The 21840-nt window shown below is 41.1% G+C and overlaps 1 protein-coding gene across 1 annotated transcript; it reads right to left on the bottom strand.

Annotated features, from left to right (window-relative positions):
• Nucleotides 1-11523: 11523 nt before the first annotated feature.
• On the bottom strand, nt 11524-11997 carry LOC115661436 (uncharacterized). The gene has a single exon (XM_030583712.1). It carries the CDS (start codon nt 11995-11997, stop codon nt 11524-11526), a length of 474 nt encoding a protein of 157 aa, XP_030439572.1.
• Nucleotides 11998-21840: the final 9843 nt, after the last annotated feature.

Below are 21840 nucleotides of genomic sequence, written 5' to 3'. Positions count from 1 at the left end.
AAAAATAGAAAAATAGGAAAACAGAATAGTTAACATTCGCACCCTAAGCATTCAATCAAATGTCATTGTTTTATGTCCTTGTTCATAATTATTAGAAACAAGCAAGATGTTTGTGCGATCCCAAATATTTACGACTATTTATTATATTATTTCAAATGATGTTATCGACCTAAATTTTCATTGGAGAAATAATATGCAGAAAATTCTAACAAAATAAATATTCACATCAATTAAATTCCTCGTTAGAGTTTACATCAAATGTTATTTAAACTAGATCCAAACTCTATTATGTAGATTTAACATTCGATTAAAAGAAAACATGGGATATAGAATTGTAATATTCGTTGAATCATGATATGAGGACATGCAATATTTCGAGTACATAAAATAATATGAATTAATTAAAAAAAACGTGAAAGAGAAGTTATAAGGTAAGATTGCTAATTCCCCTCTCTTGATAGTTTTTCTTCATTTGTCAAAATCTTCACCTTCGTGCCATTGACTTGGTGTACAAAAAGTAAGCAAGGTATTTATATAGAATCTTCATGAGAGTTAGATGATTTCGTCTCTCTAGGCCATTTGCTCCTCTCTATTTGTAGAGAATCAGGGATGATTTTTTCAAGATCATCTGCCAATTCATATATCTCTGCTTTCTTTTTTACGTAAATTTTTCTTTTTGATAAATATCTAATGATCCATGACGTTGTAATGATAATGTAAGACAAAACGAGTGGTTGGATATCTTGTAGAAAAATGCACTATTTAATTGATATTTTTAAAGAAATTCACAATATTTCTTTCCCCCAAAATACATATCTATAAGTCCCTTGATTTATTTTCAATATTCCGTCCTTTTCTTGTGTAAATTTCTTTGCCAACAGCTGATTGTTTATATAACTTACATTTATTGATACTTCCAAGTTAATTACTTTTTCCAACATTATAAATCTCAATTTGGTTGTATCATGATATTATGTTAATATATTTTTAGTTACATTATGATCTTTAATGTGTTATGTAGACATTCATGTCACAATAACGAAATACTGCAAACCCCAAATTTTGACATCTTTATGAGAAGAAATTGATATCGAAGTAAAATAAGCACGAGATATTATTTAGAATTACAATAAAATTTGATTAAGATGTATCTTAAAATGTGATGCGGACTATACTATGAATTTGTTACTCCCGTTAATATGTGTTTTGAAATTTAATATCAGCAAAACAAAAGGTATTGAATATATTAAAAAGAAGGGTTAATACAACGAAAAACCATAAACTGGTACACATGTGACAAATTTACCCAAAACTATCTTTTTGACCAGAAAAAATTCCAAACGGGTACACCTGTGATAATTTTACCCCGACCTATTTTTTTTACCACCAAAAACCCTACATTGGTACACCTGTGATAATTTTACCCCGAACTAATTTTTTGACCACCAAATCCATTAGTTTCTATTAAATTTTATTGTCAAATTGCTAATTTTAATGACACGTGGTAGTTGACGGATATACCAGTTTGGGGTTTTACACAAGTTTACCAATTTGTGATTTTTCGTGATATTAATACAATTTAACAAACACTAACGGAGGGTGAATTTGTCACAAATGTACCAGTTTGGGGTTTTTAGTGGTCAAAAAATTAGTTTGGAATAAAATTATCATAGGTGTACCAGTTTAGAGTTTTTGATGGTCAAAAAATTAGTTCGGGGTAAAATTGTCACAAGTGTACCAGTGTAGGGTTTTTAGTGGTCAAAAAAATAGTTTGGGGTAATTTTATCTCAGGTGTACCAGTGTAGGGTTTTTGGTGGTCAAAAAAATAGTTTGGGGTAAATTTATCGCAGGTGTACCAGTTTGAGGCTTTTGGTAGTCAAAAAATTAGTTCGGGGTAAAATTATTACATGCATAACAATTTAGAGTTTTTCGTGATATTAACCCTAAAAAGAATTACCACAATGCCAACAAACAATTAAACACTTTTTTAGTGTATTGTCTTGATCGCTTTACAAAATAGTCATCAAAATTGCCTTATTTTGTTGTCAATGAGTCCAAACACATCCATTTGTCTGATATTTCTGATAGAAGCAACAACCGTGACAAAAATCAACATTATCAAGTCTTAGTTGTCATCACTAAATGTAGCTTGGTTGATTAAATGCCAATACAATATCTAGAATAAATGACACTATAAGTACCCTAACTTTCGTATGACACTCACTTCGGTGTCATATTTTTCTACGGATCAATTGAGTGTCATAACCCTTAAAAAGAAAGTGTTTACTTGAATGAGGATTTCCGTTGATGAAAAATCTGAAAGAGGCATTGATCATAGCTATATAATTAGGTATGGCTCTTTGGAGGAGGGACATGAATATTGGTAGAATCGACTACATGGACGATATGTTGCATGCAGCTCGCAATTTGAAACGGTGTCGAGCTGTCCATACGGTTGATTTCTCATCCATTAGAAGAGTTTTCATCGATCCCATCATCTCACCTGCACGATAGAAGAGATCACTTGTGATCTGAACACGGCCTGTTTATCTAAGCACTAATGATTGAGAGATGGAGATGCAAGATAGGCACTTTTCACATGCCAAGGATCCATCAGAAGTAAAAGGAAAGATGAGAGTGGTAACTTGCGTTGCAGTCATATATCCTAATAGTGCCTCTATTTGATTTATTTGGTCGTGCAATTAGTTCCATCTGTGTTTCGCCGGTTTTATCCCGTCGAAAATCTTTCACTGAACGCTGCGTTTCGGATTTTATTAGGGGAGACTAGGGTCTTGAGTCAAGCTCGGACAGAAAATGTCAAATGCGTCTATTAAACCCAACTTGTGCTTTACAACTTAACTCGATAATACACCCAACTCAGCAATACTAACAATAGGATGACAACTTGCAAATGCCAAGATCAAGCTATGTCGGAATCCAATCAACGACACAACCAGTACACAACATTGCAATTTCAAGTACGCCAGAATCTAATCAATGACGTGACCTGAGAGAATATGGCTGAAATTTAATCAACAGCTATATTCCAAGTACAACGCCGAAATCTAATCGACGACGTTGAACTGGTGGCACAGCATTGGAATTTAATCAACAATACTGGACCTGATAAAGACTTGTGCCGGAATTGAATATATGACGTGGAATCTAAAAGCTGTAACTGCTACTACTCCTATTGTGCCGAAAATAAAGATAGATAATAAGTCTGTTGTCTTGTTTCAAGAGAGTCCTCTCTACGTTGGAAATCCATTAGTATTTATAGAGCAGCCTGGTAACTGCTATTTCTCCTTGAAAGTTATTTTTCACTTCCTTACGTTTCATACTTTAACCGCTTCCTGACTTGTCGATGTTGTTTACGCTCCTTGGGCATCACGTAATAGCTGATTTTCTTCCACGCGTCTCTTTATTCCCTGCTGTTTCCCACGTTTCACTATTTAGCTTTCTTGATCTTCACGCCCACGGTCATGTCTTTACCTTTTGACACGTGGAAATGAATTTCTTTACCATGTAACACCATGTGCTTAATTCATGATCTCAGACTCATCGACATCACATGCAAAGCTCGTGATCTTGGACTTGTCAATGTCACGTGTAAGGCTCGTGATCTTGGACTTGTCGACGTCATGTGCAAGGATCGTGATCTTAGACTTGTCAACTTGTCGACACTTCTATGACGTATCGTGTCGATAACTGTTTCAAATCTTTCCGATGCCTTTGGGCCTTTCTCCGGATTCATGCTATGCGGGCCGTGTTGTACATCCTTTGTGACTTGCAATTGGCCCGCTCCCACCAGGGGTAATTTTGAGTGTCAACATATGGCCCCTTTTAAAAGGAATAAATTTGAATTTATTTCTTTTAAAGATATACGTTATCCGTGTACGAATCCCTAGGCGATGATCATGCCTTTCTGTCCCCTGACGTCCTTTCGAGTAGTCTATATGAATTTTTCATCCAATATTCTTTGGACACGTCACCTTGTATTTTCTTCAAACAATCACGGCTTTTCGAATCGTCTTCGTCATCTTGTTTTTTTGCAAGTGCTTCATTTCATCGTCGTGTCTTCTTCCTTAAACCCTAAAAATCCCTTCTTGAACCTTTTCCAATCTTGATCCATCATTTCTCATGGCGTCCAAAAAGTCTGAATATTCTGCTGGCGACTACATCGCGGCTTTTGACAAGTTCAAAGAAGACCCGCGCGTTGATAATTGTTCTTTCCTTTTATTGAAAGCTGTCGAGGATGAAGCCAACTGTTTCTCTCTGGGTCCCAGTTTCATAGACCATCTTAATATTCCCGTGAATCTCCAATTTCATTTCCCGTATAAGCACAGTGAGACTTTGGCATTGCAATATTCTTCCATCATGGATGTATGGTCCACCGGGTCTTCTCGATTTCGAGGTTTCCCTTCTTACAAAGAGGATTTTCACAAATGGTTTATTCGTTTGATGGCCGATCAAGAAACTCAACTTTTATGGACGGCTGTTGGGATTGACGTCGCTCTCGAGGTTAGTATGTCATCTTATGACCTGAAACGCGGGCTATTGGGCTCCGCCATCACTTTCTGGTCTTCTTCCAGCAATTGCTTCTTTTTCCCTTGGGGACATATGTCCATCACTATGCTTGATGTATTTGCTATAGCAGGTTTTGGACTGGTTGGTCATGCTGTCGAGGATTTGCCCGTACTGCCTACTCCTTTTATTTCTAAGGATGTTCTGGCATACAGCGATTTTTTATCTTGATTTTACCGAACTTCGAATCCTGTTACCCAGGACGAGCATCTTCTTTTCTTGCCTTTTTGGCTATCAAAATACATGTTCTTTATTTTTGCCCTTAAAGTTTGCAAAGACTATCTGCAAATTGCCGCAGCCTTAGCCACGGAAAAACGCCTTGCATTGGCCTCTCTTGTTCTTGTAGTTTTGTACAGAGGCTTTACTCACGCCTCTCGGGCAATGAAGTTTGGGGATTCTAGAACCATCTCCGGCGCTTTTTGGATACTTCAAGCATAGATGGCTCTGTATTTCCCTTCTCTTTTTAGTAGAGGTGATCGTCATCTTCCCTATCTAGCTCTACAAGGGTATAAAAGACCTTTACCTTTACTTGTGGGCTATCGATTGCTGAACCGTGCCCCTCGACATATTGCTTCTCAAGTGCCTCCTTTTATCTTCTATCTTCGAGCCTTTCTTGAACTGAACCATGACCAAGTCATTTTCTTTAAATATGGCTATGGAGAATTTGATTATTTATTCAATCCGGCTCGATTCAACTTCTATAGGCCTTTTTGAATTTGTGCCTTGTCTGTAGTAGATCTTCCCATATAGACTTCATTAAAGGGTCGATTCTATCCTAGGTTTGAGGTATATTCTCCACAATATTGTGCTAGGCAATTTGGACTATGACAAGCAATTCCCATGCCAATTTCTTATTCAAAGGGCTTCTCGGAAGGAACTAAGAAGAAAGAATACTCCCTCAAGAATCGAAGTCCACTTCTCTATTGTATTGAAATTGCCAACACAATACGCACCTATTACAGTGCAGACCTCCCTAATGGTTTCAAAGCTCATCCAGAACACCTTGCTAAATGGCAAACTTGGTGGTATTCCTTTGCATTTGAAAGTGCATACGAAAAGGCCCTCCAATCCGCAATTGATTGTGTGAAGCGGAATGACTCTAAGAAGCCGATTACCCAAGGTATGGGCACCACCACTCTACGTTCCTATTTTGTTTCAATCCGATGCATCTCTTAACTTTCCCATTCCTTAACTCAGAAACAGAAGAGGATTCTGACACAGAGGGTGTCGATACTGCTGAAAATCCTACTAATGGTAAACCTCTATCTTTCTTCCTCTACGTCAGCCCACTTTATTCCCTCCTTTATATTGGTTTGTTACTTATAAGGTCTTCCTCCCCTTCGCATCATCTCTAGACTAAATGAAGAAGAGATGTTGGAAGAAATTGTATCATTGTTGAAAAAGAAAAGGAAGAGGTCCTCTCCTCCTTCTCCAAGAAAGAAGTCCAGAACTTTATCTGTCGAGCTATCTACTGAGCCGGCTACACACAATGTGGCCTCTTCAGAACTCCTTACTTCTTTTGATAAGAGTCAAGGAGATAGCATCTCTGTTCCCACGATCCAGAATCCTGTCACTGCCTTGGCATCAACTGGTCTTCATTCTGTCAAGTGGGTCAGCAACATTTCAATTCCATCGACTGACATCTCCAGCACAACACCAGCCCCAGCCGACTTGGTGTCTTCCGGCCCCTCTGTTTCCAGATCAATGGCATCTCTAGCACAACTCACCATCCAGCCTAGTTCATCCACTATTGTAACCCCTGGTAAGCTTTTGTTTTGACTGGCGCTTTCTGCTTGTCTAGTTTATTTGATTTATTTATTTTCCGTTTCTTTTCAGTTGAACCAGCAATTGTTCATGCTCCTCCACTTGTCCGAACTGCTCCAATCCTTGACTCCACTATAGAAACCACCATCGCTCTTAATCTGATTGGACGCGAGACAGCTATGCCTGAGACAGGTACACATTTTTCAAACATTACTTTGTCTTCAATTCTTATCTAACCCTGATACTGAGATATCATTTCGGTTTTATAGCATGTGGTCCATCGACAAGTGTCATGGTCCAACAGACCACTACTCCAGCCATTGTGGTCAATCCTTTTACAGCCTCACCGTCGACGCCCACTCTAATGCTCGTAGCCTCGACTTCCACGATTAATTCTGCCAAGGCCTTATCGTCGATGCCTGTCTCATCAACTCCTTTACCTGACCATCAGTCGGCCACTTCATATGTCGCATATCTAGGCAAGGCAATGCACACCATAGATGAAACTGAATTTATTTTGGTGTTTAATCCATACGACTTGTTGCCTCACTCTAGCCAATCAAAACTGGCTATAATCAAGAAGAAGATGGAGCTGACGTGCTTTTTGGACTTCTCTATAGGAGGACTCGCGAGGATGTCGTATGATGCTATAGCCTTGGAGCAATTCAAACTCCTCATCGATCGCCTTGGAAATAAAAATGTTGAAGTTGGGTTTATTCTTTCTCCAGCACTCAGGGAGCGACTCAAGACTTTCTCCTAGGAATTCCAGACTATGTTCAATAAATACCAACAACTCCTAGGCCAAGTACAAGAGACGGCCATTCCTGTAGAAATACATAAAGAGCCAACTGACATTGTGAAGGATGCTAGTGAGGAGGTAAACATCCGTCACGAGTCTCTTCGGGTTATTACAGACGAAATAGGTGTCCTTGTTGAAAAAGAAAGACGTCTTGCTACAGCCCTTGAAGAGACTCGTCGACGGCGGGAGATGAAGCTCCGTCAACAGGCAGAGGTCGAACAAGAATTGCGCTATCACGTTGGCGTTTTGAAGGGCTTGAAACAAAAGGAGCATATGCGAGTGTTGAACCTTGCAATGGAACAATGTCAAAGTAAAAACGCATATATCTCAAAGATGAGTAGATTAGAATCTCAATTACTCTTGCTCCAACGAGGGGTTCATGATTTTTTGTTCGGCAGACCTCCTTCTCCTCAATAAAATACTTTTTATTTTCCTTGGATGTCCACGTATGCTACGATTACTCATAACCAACTTTGATAATGGATCCCGAGCCTTGCGCCTTCGTTCATGTGCATGTTGCTAGTTAGTGGGCCTAACTCATCGACTAAATAGACTAGTATAAATACCTGGTAACCGTAGTCGAGCTTCATCATTCGACCCATCACAATGGCTAACTTTTCTTTTTCGCCAATCAATACTCAAGCTATCTTTCACCTGAATTGTTTTGAGAACCTTCGGAGTTTTGAACGACAAGGGCGCCTCTCTCTATCCTTTATGGATTATGATGTGGAAGCTCGTCATATGACCCTAGGCTCGCATCTCAAATCAACATCTCTGCCATCCATCTTTACCGAGCATTTTTCACGTTATTATAAGGAGCTTCTTCCCATAAGTCAAACCCGACTTAGCATCTCGACTTGGGCGTCACCGAATTCTCATTTCAACTCGTATCCATGCTATGATGAGCAATTCTCTCGGTGGTACCAAATGATGAAATAAGAAATGTCGGTCATCTGGAAGGCAGCGAAAATAGAGGAGGCTTTGTCACTAAGCTGTCTTTCTATAGATCCTGTTGAATATGGGCTCATCGGAGCTCTTTGCTGTCTCTGGTTGCCATCAACAAATTGCTTTTTTTTGCCCCCTGGTCCGGTAACCATCACTTTGCTCGATATGTGGTCACTGACTAGCCTATCACGTTTTGTGGAATTTTATAATCAGAAGTCGTGGTCATGTCAAGATTTTTATGGTACTTCTTTCGTTGATCTCTCATTTCATGACTTCATCAAAGAGTTTAGCAAGCCAGCCGGACCACTAACTCCTCAAGAACATGTTGCATTCCTGCTTTGTTGGATTTGTCGATATATCTTTTATACCACTTTCATATCATGTGGGCTTATGGACATCGCATATGCCCTCACTCAGGGTGTTGATGTAGGGTTAGGTCGAATGGCCTTGTCTGCATTGTATAAAGGCCTTTCCGATGCACAATCTTCATTGTTTAGTGCACATCCTGACCCTTTCATTGGCCCGCTGTGGATATTGCATGGTTGGGTTCGATCATACGTCCCTCAATTGTTCACGTCTTATGGTTCTACACCTGTCGACTGGTATGATGCACATAAACAGCCTATAGAGACTGCTTTTGGACCCTGGAAATTTTGTAGCATTTTCCTCCAGCCAGTCAGAGGACTTCCAGTCTTGGAGTACTTCCTGGGTGTTCTGCTTACCCTGAAGGACTTCATTTTTCATAGGTTCGGCGTAAACTTCGTGTGTGACCCATCGACTGCTCAGTATGACACCTCAATTTTTTGGGGAAGCGTCCTCATCCCCACCGATATTCCACTGGAATTTACTTTTGGAGGAAGGTTTCCTATTGGTTTCGAGGCATACAACCCTCATTACTGTGCCCGTCAATTTGGGTTGGTCCAAGGTATTCCCATGCCAATCATCTACTCAGTGAATTTCCCTCCTTCTTTGTCTCTAAGGAATGATGCTCCATCGTGTTATAATGAGGCTGCTAAATATATCCTGGGACGGTTCAAGCTTATCGACAATTTCCGCACCTCTTATGGTTCAATGTTATTTAATCAATGGTGGGATGACTATAAGGTCTTGATTTTTCCTGAAGACCTGGATCCAGCCTTGTTGAGGATAACTCTGCTCCCAATGGGATTATTACATCCTTTCAGAAGGTTTCCTATATCCGATATGCCCTTATCTCCAAGCACGTCATCATTATCGTTCTCCAATATGGACAAATTTTTAAGCAAATCAATGGACGAAATGAGCTCTACCATGGATCATCCCTCCCTTAAAACTCCTCAGGTTAACGGCATTCGAGTCATTGGAGGTAAACGTCCTTCGGTAGGTAGCTTTTTTCCTTCTGTTAATCATGATGAAATTCGTATGAAAGGAGCTCAACTTTATAAGCTCTTAAAAGAAGGGTACGATGTTATTTGTGACGTTCCAGAGTTCGAAAGCAAAGTCAGGTCCTTGTTTGACTATCTGACCAGTTTACCTTACCCTTTGCCTTGTCGAGCTCTAGATTTTGCTCTTCATGAATTTTCTGATTCATTCGATGTAACTGTGAAGGTTTTTAAGGCAGAGCTTGAATATGTCAATGCCATCGAGGACAAAGAGAGGGTCCTGAGCCTCAAAGAAAAAGAGCTTGGTGAGGCCCGTAAGGTCTTTAAGGCATTTCACGCCAACGAAAGCATTTCTCTGTCGACGCTCTTTGATGAAAGCAAGGTCATATTAGACCTTGAAGCAATTGCGAAGCAACTAAGCACTGAGGTGGGGGACAGCCAGGCTGAAAAGGACAAAATTCTGGAATCAAACTGTAATCGAAAAATCCAACTTCACAGCTTCATCCTAGGCCTTGAACAACATTTTATTTAATTTATATCTAGCACTATCTTTTCTTTCTTTTTCCATGTCATTAATGCCGAGGATGGTACTGCTGTAAATATTTTTGTTACTCGGCTTTTCCTTTCCCTTGAGTATTATCCGAATAATCATAGTCTGCGTCTGCTTTGATGACCTGTGCGGTGTTACTGACCAAACTATCCTTTCTTTATGCTCTCGAAAAGACATCTGTGTACAACCTCCTGCATTTGCATTTAATGAATCAGTACGAAACGTAATCAATTTGTACCGGTACAATTCAATTTTGCCGTCGCATGGGTGTACGCCTGAGTAGTAATTGAATCTCATCAATACACGTGTAGGTCATCGAACGGCTGGGAGTGACCATCGGTACGTTTTTCCTCGAATCTTGTTTCGTGACCTTCAAGGAATAAATGGCCATTACTTGCAACATTCCATTCCTTGTATCTTGGACTGGTCAAATAGATACGAATGTGCCGTCTGAGATATTCGTGACGTCGGCTGATCTTCTCATACCGATTTGTGAAGAGTTGGGACTCCATTCACAGGCTATAAATAGTAGGTCTATTGCGATCAAGACTTCACCACTCAACTTTGAATTCTAAATCCCATCTTTCATAGAAGTTTCCTTCTTTTACCCTACCCAACAACAATGGAATCTAGTGCCTCGTCCCCGGCCCTGGGCACTCGCTAGTTCAAGGCCTTGTGGAAGGAGATTATCTCCTACCTGAGCCTGACCTATGCCGTCCTGGTCATTAAGCCCCAGGCGGTGGCTAAGGTCGAGGAGGGAAGCCTGAGGACCTGCCTTTTGATCACCCTTTCCTTGCTGACTACAAGGAATTCGTGACCGTCTTCGAGCAGGGGTGTCCTAGTTCCGAGCCAATGGGAGGGCCATCACTGCATACTTCATTGCGGAACGCATGTTCGAGAGCCTCAAGGAGGAGATCAAGCATGCTGATGTAGTGTACAACACACTCTCTAATGTGCAGGGCCAACTCCACTCCTCCCAAGAGCATCTCGACAAGCATCGGGAGTCGATTGCTGAGCGAATCCAGGGGGCGGAGAAAAGATTGAGGTGAGGAGTTCCTTGCCCCGAACAGGATGAAATTGAGATTGGACTCTCGATGGACTCCCGTTGTGAAGTTTTTGTCAACTCCGCTTCCACATCCTTGGGCACCATAGCTGAGAAGTCGGATGAACTGGTGCAGTCCCACCTTGAGCTCATCCAACGGCTCAAGAAGTGGCTATTGAACCTGGAAGAGACGCTCCCCGACCTCGAAGAAGCCAAGGAACAGGCTGAGATGAAGAACCAGCACCTAGAAGACCGGATGCAGCACTTCGTAGCCCGCTTTAAGGAACACATTGGTCTCGGCCTGGGGGAGTGAAAGCGGCTGGTGGGTCCGGGCTCGGAAGAAAGGAAGGAACGAAGGAAAGACGAAGAAGAAGAAGAAAGAAAGAAAGAAAGAAAGAGAGAGGAAGGAAGAGAAAAAAGAAAACCAAAAACATTTTTTTTTAAGTAATCTGTCTTTTGTTTGTGAATGAAATTGGACTTATTCGGAATTTTCAGTCTCTTCTTCATCTATTTCCCGCATCTCCCACATAGTAGGATAGTACCTCTTCAAATATTTGCCATTGATATCACGGAGAAACTCCTTTCCCTCGATATCCATTAATCGATAAGCATTCCCGACGAATGCCTCGGTTATCACAAATGGTCCTTCCCACGTTGGTGACCATTTACTAAACTTTTCACTGTTCAAACTCGTTGGCAAAATGGTCTTCCAAACCAGGTCGCCAATTTCAAACTGTTTATACTTTACATGTTTATTAAATGCTTTGGCAACTCTATCTTTCTGGAGGATCAACTTTTCTAAGGCAATCGCTCTGTTTTCTCCCAATTCATCAACGTTAGCGTACATTACCTCGTAATATTCCTCCTTAGCCAAGTTATTTTGGAGTCTGACTCGTAGGGATTGAACCGTAACTTCAACAGGGAGAACTGCCTCTTGTCCATAAGTGAGCATTTATGGGCTAGTTCCTGTAGCAGTCTTTTTAGATGTTCTATAAGCCCATAATTTAGTCGACAACAACACATCCCACTCTCTAGGATTATCTTCCAAGTGTCGTTTAATCAGTGCGATGATGGCTTTATTAGAGGCTTCAGCCTGATCATTGGCTTGGGCATAATAAGGAGTTGAATGAATCATCTTGATGCCTCTAGCCTTGGCAAAACTAATCACCTCTTGTCCAGTAAATACCGTGCCTTGGTCCGTAGTTATAGATTTTGAGATGCCAAATTGATGGATAATACGCTCCTTGATGAACTCTTTTACTGTGTTTTGTGTTATATTCTTGTACGAGGCCGCTTCAACCCGCTTGGTAAAATAGTCGATGGCAACCAAAATGAAGCTACGTTTCCTCGACGAAAGGGGGTAAATTTTTCCTATTATATCCATCGTCCAGCCTCTAAATGGCCAAGGTTTGATGATAGGTTTCATTATGGCCGCAGGAACTTGCTGAATGGGACCGTGCCTTTGACAAGCTTCGCATCCCTTAGCATAACTTATGCAGTCTTGAGTGATAGTTGGCCAGAAGTAACCATGTCGATGGAGCAACCACTTTATTTTTATGCCTGATTGATGAGCTCCACATATGTCTTCATGAACTTCGGCCATTACTATCACAGACTCTTGCTGTCCCAAACATTTGAGCAATAACCCGTCCACAGTCTTGCGATATAACTCCTCTCTAATCATCAGATAATTAAATGCTTTTCTTTTGAAAAATTTTTCACTAGAAATTGGGTTGTTGAGATACTCTATAAATGGAGTTATCTAATCTTGAGTTACTACTTCGTCGACAGTCGCGTTGTCGATAAGGGTTTCCGTCGATTGTGTAAACATGATTCTGTTGTTCATCGATGGTAGAACCTTGGTCTGAGTAATAATACGGTCAACAAGCTCTTTTGATATTTTGTAACCGAAAGCCATTTGTGCTAAGTCATTGGCCTTCGTGTTATCCTCTCTTTTAATATGGACCAGCTCAAAGTCGTCAAAGCGATCTAGGAGCTCTTTGGCCAGTGAATAATAGGATATAATATTCTCATTAAGACACTAGTATTCCTCAGACAATTGCCTTATCACCAATTGAGAATCCCCTATGACTTTGACGAAACGTATTTTCATGTTGGCCATGATGTTTAGGCCAACAATTAAAGCCTCATATTCGGCCTGATTATTGGAGCACTCGAAATTCATCTTGAACATAAGTTTTGTTTTCTGCCCATGAGGGGATATTATCATGATCCCAGCCCTAACAAACCCAGGGGTACCAGATCCATCGAAGTAAAGCTGCCATGGGACCACATGAATGTATCCCTCACTATTTTCATCTCGTGCGCTAGGATATTTGTAATGAAATCTGCTATGGCTTATCCTTTTATTGCTTTAAGCAGAACATAGACCAAATTTATTTCAGTCAAAGCAAACGCCCACTTGTCAATTCGACCTCTAACAATAGGCCGTGTCAACATGTACTTAATCACATATGTTTTACATATCACATGTACCGTAGTCAGCAGCATATAATGACGTAATTTTGTACATGCATAATATAATGACAAGCATAGCTTCTCAATTGCAGTGTATCTTGTTTCAAGATCATTCAACATCCGACTTAAATAATATACTGCTTGCTCTTTGCCTTCATTATTCTCCTGCGCCAGCATACATCCGATGGTAGTATCCGTAACGGCCAGGTACAATTTCAAGGGTTGACCCATTCTCGGCGGCATCAATACTGGTGGATTAACCAAGTACCGCTTAACCTGGTCAAAAGCATGTTGGTGTTTCTCTTTCCATACAAACTCTTCTTGATTCTTCAACTTCAATAATGGGGAAAACACCTCAATCTTTCCTGACAGGTTAGTGATGAATCGACGCAAGAAATTTATCTTCCCTAAAATCATCTGAAGTTGCTTTTTGGTTGTGGGGGACGGCAATTCTAAAGTGGCCTTAGCTTTATTATTATCAATTTCAATTCCCCTTTGATTAACCAGGAAACCTAAGAAGTTACCAGCCCTTACTCCAAAAGCACATTTCAACGAATTCATTTTCAAGTCAAATTTCTGCATCCTAGTAAAAGCTTGTTCCAAATGATTTAAATGACATACCTGGTCCGATTTAACAATAATATCATCGATGTAGACTTCCATAAAGTCCCCAATCATGTCATGAAAGATGAAGTTCATGGCTCTTTGGTAAGTTGTCCCTGCATTCTTTAATCCAAATGGCATGACTAGCCATTCAAAAGTGCCAATAGCCCCAGGGCACCTGAATGCATTTTTATGGACATCCTCTTTAGCTATGAATATTTGATTGTAGCCTGAATGACCATCCAATAATGACATGATTTCGTTCCTAGAAGCCGAATCAAATAACATATCCGCGATTGGCATTTGGTACTCATCCTTAGGTGTGGCTGCATTTAAATCTCGGAAGTTCTGTGGATTACTCTGCGAGCTCAGCCCGATAGGCCGAGTACCTCTCAATGAGGTCTTTTGACAACGTAAAGTTCTCCACACACAACCTTATTTAATTGCCGCGCCAGTTGACTCTTCGGGACCCACTCAACGATCCCTTTATCGAAACGGCAGAATGTAATACTATTGGGGTCAACGAGAGTTGGCTTACTGATGGATATATTGTCTTCTGGTACCAATTGATGAATTGGAGATGCATGTGCACAGGTTGTTTGCGACTTGGTGTTTGCTTTAACGTATTCTACCTTATCCCTATTCCAAAACACTATCATCTGATGGAGAGTCGACGGTACGCACTGATTACTATGGATCCAATCTCGGCCCAATAGTAAATTGTAAGACCCATCTGCATCAACCACACAAAAGGACGTCCTGAAAGTTTTGGTGCCAACGGTTAAGTCAGCGATGAAAATTCCTTTAACCTCTGAGACTTCTCCAGTAAAGTCAAATAATTGGATGTTCGATTGGATAATCTCCTCGTCGCGCCTTCCCAGTTTCTTGTAGAAACGATATGGGATGAGATTCAGTGTGGATCCCCCATCCACTAACACTCGAGACACAGGTCGGCCATTAACCTTTGCGTTGATATTCAGAGCCCTTAAGTGGTTTGAACCCTTGGGTGGAGGTTTCTCAAATTCAACCACTTCCTCTATATCAAAGTGAAATTTTGCTCTTTCTTTCTCATCCATTGTGACTTCTGCAAGATGATCTGGCTCCACCATCTTAACCCGAAGGTTCGATGGAAGGCATACTCGAACCATGCAAGAACTCAGTGACGAGACTGACCTCGACAACCGTTGCGGTTCACTCTGGGCAAGCTCAACGTCTTGCTTTGGTGAAAATTGCTGAGGTCGACCAGATATCGACGCTTGGTTTTCTAGTTTTCTTTTCCAGACTAAATTTCCACGCTTGGGGAACTTTGGCTTGACCCCTTGTACTGCAATCAGGGTCGGCTTAACCTGCTTGATGTGAACTTGACTCACTTGTTATCGGAGTTGATACTCTTTTCTTTTCCACTGCATTCTCCTTTTTTGAGTTCGTATCAAATTTGAGTCGCGATTCTGAGTTCTGCGGGTCTCATACCATTGACCCACAAGTGGGTATCTCGGTACTTTCAGAGTTTGTCGACGTGATGGATGTGGGTCTGTGTGGAGATCTCCTCAATCAGAGAAATTAGGGCCCCATCCACTTGGCTCAATCTTCCCATAATACGAAGGTGGTGGAGCATAACTAACATAGTAATCAGCTCTACCACTAGGTTCTCTCAAAGTACCAATGGTCGGATCACTTTCTTCGTACCTCTGCTTGAATGATTTAATGGCCTTATTGTAGTCTCGATAGCTCTTATGACGATTGACACCTTTAGAAGGAGTTTGTTCATCATATGAGTCGGTGAGAGCCAAATCACAGAATTTGTCGACAACTTCACTGGGCGGACGTCTTCGACTACTAGAATAATGTTTGTCCCGTTCCAACAATCGTTTACACCTTTCGTAAAAATGATATGGATGATGCCCCCTTGTCTTCGTCTTCAATGACACCATCCCTGTCATTACAGGAAAAGGATCGACCTCAACTTCCATCGGGGATTTACCTTTGTCCTCCGCAAATTTTATCTTCCCTTGCTTGATCGCTTCCTGGACATTTCTTTTAAATACCAGGCAGTCTTTGGTGGCATGGCTCCATGAATGATGCCACTTACAATACTTTTTTGCCGCCAATTCCTCTTTAGTGGGTAAAACTTGACCCTCCGTGAGTCTGATCTGTCTATCAGCTAACAACAAGTCAAATATTTCTTCTATCTTATTAATATCGAAAGAATAAAAAATGGGTTCCTTAGCCTTGGTCATGAGGTTAGATTTTTCTTTAACTCTTGTCGGCTTTAAAGCTTGGCAGATATATGGCTTATCAATCACCATTTTAGCGAGAGCCACATCTACTATATCTGCTGATTCAGTTTCATCCTCGCTCTCGACAGCATCAGCCCAACGAACTTCACCTTATCGACCATACATTTTGTCTTTTTCCTGAAGGAGGCTTTCATGCTTAGTAGCTATGGTTGACAACTGAAGCAAATCTGATTAAGGTTGTCCAACCATCCTGTCTCGGATTTCAAACTTTAGTCCATTAAAAGCGGGGTCGGCAAAAGTCTTCTCAAGTAAAGGGACTAGACATTATTCCTTGCCCTTTTAAATTTGGAAATGAACTGATCAACAGATTCATTGGCAAACTGTTTCATAGTCGAGAGATTAGCTACCGACAAATCCGGCGCAGCTCTTTGAAATTGATAATGAAATAATCTTTCCATATGTTCCCATGATGTAACCGAATTTGCAGGTAAAGCAGTATACCAGGTAAACGCGATTTTTGACAAGGATAGGGAAATAACCTCAATTTCCAATAATCAGCATGAGCCGCATCGCCACATTGCGCCAGAAAACGATTAACATGTTCAAAAGTGGACTGATGTTCCTCTCCGGTGAACAATGTAAACTCTAGCATTTTAAAACCCCTCGGATATGGTATGGTATCCATCTAGTCAGGATATGATTTTCTATAGACATTCGGGAAGTATCCCATATCATGACCATATCCCCTCATCACAGGATCCATTACCAACTGATTTCTTACTTGACCCACGACGGATGTAGGAGCTACAACATAATTAGGTGGTAATGGCTGGTTTAGATTTTGGTGAGGTAATTGGTAGAGTGGCTGTTGTAGTAACTGTGGCTGTTGTTGAGGTTGTGGCTGCATGATCTGTGGTACGTTATGAGCAATCATAGGTGGATTAACTGGTGGGTTTAACTATGCTGGTAATGGTAACTGGACTTGAACATTTGGACCCATAGGGGGTGGAAAATACTGATTTACATTAGGCACTGCAGGCTGAGGTGCCTGACGTTGTGGTTGGATGTTTATTTGTTGGAGCTGTTCTTGCCCCCTAGGCAAAGGCGCTACAGGATTCTGAATATCCAAGACTACAAGTGGAGGATTTACCTAGATCACAAGAGGACCTTGTACCTAAGTAACTGGATGTCCTCCCTGGAGGTTCTCATCGATCATCGTCTGTCGGGCAACCCCTCCATTTGGGCTCACGTTAGCCTGAGGAAACTCCTCACTAGGTGCTACTGGCAAGGTTTCTCCCCTCGGTAATATTCGAATGGGCGGGATCATCGATGTGCCTTGGGTCATCGTCCCAAACTGTATTGTAGGACCTCCAATGTTGACGGAGATCCTATTCTCGGTTGGGTCGGCGCGATGGACCCTCCATATTGACCTTGAGTACATTCATGATAAGTGTTGATAATCAAAGGCCTAACCACCTTAGTCATACGCCTTACCATATAATCAGCGAACTCAATCTGAGTTTCCTCAATAGTCCACCTCATAGTAGAAAATGCAACTGGTGTGAGCTCGGTTTGCCTTCTATCTTCAACGCGCTGCCTTGACATATCTATGACCTCCTCTTAAGATTGGTTAACAACCTCGGTATGAAGAAGTTGAGCGGATGATGTCTCAGCACGAGTATTATCTTCCGCCATCGATGCAGCTTGCTCGTTAGTAGTATTATCCGAGTTGGTCCGACTTCGGGTGCGTGGCATAGCACTCTCTCCACTTAACTCAATAAGGATCCCACCAGGCGTGCCAAAAAGATGTTTCGCCGGTTTTATCACGTTGAAAATTTTTCACCGAATGCTGTGTTTCGGATTTTATTAGAGGAGACTAAGGTCTTGAGTCAAGCTCGGACAGAGAATGTCAAATGCGTCTATTAAACCCAACTTGTGCCTTACAACTTAACTCAATAATACACCCAACTCAACAATACTAACAATAGGATGACAACTTGCAAATGCCAAGATCAAGTTATGTCGGAATCCAATCAACGACACAACTAGTACACAACAATGCAATTCCAGGTACGCCAGAATCTAATCAATGACGTGACCTGAGAGAATATAGCTGAAATCCAATCAACAACTATATTCCAAGCACAACGCCATAATCTAATCGACGACGTTGAACTGGTGGCACAGCATTGGAATTTAATCAACAATACTAGACCTGATAAAGACTCGCGCCGGAATTGAATCTACGACGTGAAATCTAAAAGCTGTAACTACTACTACTCCTATTATGCCGAAAATAAAGATAGATAAGAAGTCTGTTGTCTTGTTTCGAGAGAGTCGTCTCTACGTTGGAAATCCTTGAGTATTTATAGAGCAGCCTGGTAACTGCTACTTCTCCTTGAAAGTTGTTTTTCACTTCCTTACGTTTCACACTTTAACCGCTTCCTGACTTGTCGATGTTGCTTACGCTCCTTAGGCATCACATAATAGCTGATTTTCTTCCACGCGTCTCTTTATTCCCTGCTGTTTCCCACGTTTCACTATTTAGCTTCCTTGATCTTCACGCCCACGGTCATGTCTTTACCTTTTGACACGTGGAAATGAATTTCTTTACCATGTAACACCACGTGCTTAATTCATGATCTCAGACTCATCGACATCACATGCAAAGCTCGTGATCTTGGACTTGTCAACATCACGTGTAAGGCTCGTGATCTTGGACTTGTCGACGTCATGTGCAAGGATCGTGATCTTAGACTTGTCAACCCGTCGACACTTCTATGACGTATCCTATCGATAGCTGCTCCGAATCTTTCCGATGCCTCTGGGCCTGACTCACGGCCTTTCTCCGGATTCATGCTATGGTTTTATGTCCTTTGTGACTTGCAATCGGCCCGCTCCCACCGGGGGTAATTTTGGGTGTCAACAATCTGAATAACATGTAGTACGAAAAGAGCTAATCATTTTGCTAAAAGATTTCTTTTCCGTTGCTCGGACAATCGGCAATGAAATTATCGGCAACGTTGGTGATAACCAGGATTAACCTATTGTCACTCGCTTTTTTCTTATCCACCATGAAAGTCCCCGTTTCATTTCATCTCCAAGGATGGTGTCCTTGCATATGTCGGTGCTGTTCCATCAAAATACACATTGATCAGTAATTCCAAGACTCAATTGACTTCATGGAGAGAGTATCCATCGCAACGCGATGGACAACTTATATTACTCCGTGATGGCTATTCAAGAACTAACCTTGAGGATATATTAATTATTCGGCAATGAGATTTATCCTGGATCCAATATCAATTACCTGAATTTAGAAATGGAGTGCCGAAGGCGCATACAAGTACGAGGTGTGCATGTGTGCGGATGCGTGAATCCGATCATTTGCAATAAGTTAAAACAATAATAGCATCTACCTTCATGAACAGATCAACATCGGACCATGGGCGTATTCCATCATCTTTCCCTCTCCTTGAGAGTTCAACTAGTAAAATCTAATTAAGCCAAAAAAGGAACAGATCTGAGCTTCTTCAAGTGACTGATTAAAAAATAATAATGGTCATGAGTTAGACATCCTAGAAGTTGATACCACAAGGAGGACTGCTCCCTCGGAATCTCGCTTAAAAATGGTCATGAGTTAGACATTTCCTTTTTCTTTAATTAGAGTAATTGAGCTGCAAATAGAAACTAGGACCTTCTCTTGGATACTTGATGTTCGGTTAAGAGTGTAACCTCACCAAAGGAATGAAGTTTTTGCTCTTACCACGGCTTTCGTGGCCTATCCGTTTGCATTGCATGAACGGCGGGTTTCACGATGCGTTCCTTATTTTAACATGCCAATACCCACACGCCTCGCATCCATAATTCCCTCAATATCTTTATCTTCCCTAGAGAGAGGGAATGCTCTCTGGAGAGGGAATGCTCTTTGGAAGTTTTACATCCTGCTGATCCCGAGGACTAGAAGAGGATCGAGATAAAGCTTTTTAAGGACTTATATACAATCCAATGAATTCTTTACTTGGTGAAGTATAATATAGGAGTAGAGTGCATTCATGCAGCCTACGAATCTTCGTAAGATCATATATATATATATATATATATAGAATTAGATTAATTCAAATATAAGGAGGAGACGAAGAGCAGGTGAATGTCCAAATTAAGAATAACTTGCATCACTAATAATAATAAGGGTTAATATCACGAAAAACTTTAAATTGACACTCCTGTGATAAATTTACCTTAAACTAATTTTTTGACCATCAAAAACCCCCAAATTTGTACACTTATGACAAATTTACGCTTCATTAGCTTTTACTAAATTTTACAGTCAAATTGCTGAGTTAAATAATGCGTGGCAGTTGACTAATGTATCAGTTTGGGGCTTTAGCCTCCGTTTGTCAAGTGTACTAGTTTGTGATTTTTTTTATATTAATCCAATCTAACGAAGGGTAAATTTGTCACAAATATACAAGTTTGGGATTTTTTGTGATTAAAAAATTAATTTTGTTAAATTTGTCACAAGTATACCATTTTGGGGTTTTTGGTGGTCAAAAAATTAGTTTGGGGTAAATTTGTTACAGATGTACTAATTTGAAGTTTTTCGTGGTATTAACCCTAATAATAATAAAATAAAAAGAGTGACTCACGATTTCGCTCTCCACTGATTGGACCGCCCAGGGATGAGGAGGTAGGCCCTCATCCATCAGATAACTCCTCGTCATCCAGTGGCACATCCTCGTAATTTTGTGAACAACCGAGGTCGAAAAGCTTCATAGCCCCGCACACAAAAAGCCCACTGAAACTATCAACGGTTTATCTCTTGAAGCAGACGACGACGAAGAAGAAGAAGAAGAAGAAGAAGATGGTGATCGTCATCCGCTGCTCTTGCTTCTTCACTCGGCCAATCTCGCCGCAATCTCCGCGCTCCGATCAGTCCTCCGTCAAAAACCGCATCTCCGGTCAGTTTCTCTCTCGTCCTCGGAGGAGGAAATTCTTCTCACTGTACTTGCTTCGCTTGCTCTCGGCTGTATGTGATTAGAGTCTCGAGCTGATCCGTAGCTCCTGCTCTTGACTATCGGTCGAGTAACGGTGGACTGTGAGGAAAAATTAGGGCTCGAGCTATGATTCTCGGAGATGTTACGGAGCATTTTTGAACTCTTGCGGTTGTGCTAATGTGATGAGCTGTGTGATGGAATTGAATGCGCATGGCGTTGCGTTGGGTTCCATTTTGCTCGAAATTCAGTTGGTGCAGCTTAAAGATTTGAGCTTTTAGCCGTAAGTAAGTCTGTGTCCTGTTGTAAGTGTTTTGTGTGCGATTCGGAATTGTTTGAGGGGAAAATCAATCTTTCCCAAAAGCACAAGCCTGGGGGCATGTATAAATCAAGAGTGTCGAGGAAGCACTCCATGCATTAATTGGATTTGAAAACAGTTGTTTCGATGGTGGGTTAGTTGTGATAATTCCCATGACTTTGAGA

This window comes from Syzygium oleosum, unplaced genomic scaffold (assembly GCF_021117445.2).
Source record: "Syzygium oleosum isolate NSW1041296 unplaced genomic scaffold, Sole_v2.1 Sole_v2.51, whole genome shotgun sequence".
In the NCBI taxonomy this organism is placed as follows: Eukaryota; Viridiplantae; Streptophyta; class Magnoliopsida; order Myrtales; family Myrtaceae; genus Syzygium; species Syzygium oleosum.
This window is presented reverse-complemented; position numbering and strand designations above follow the sequence as displayed.

Bases quoted from the DNA above. Each gene is read 5' to 3' on its own strand.
- LOC115661436 (XM_030583712.1), bottom strand. From the start codon at position 11,997: ATGCTCACTTATGGACAAGAGGCAGTTCTCCCTGTTGAAGTTACGGTT.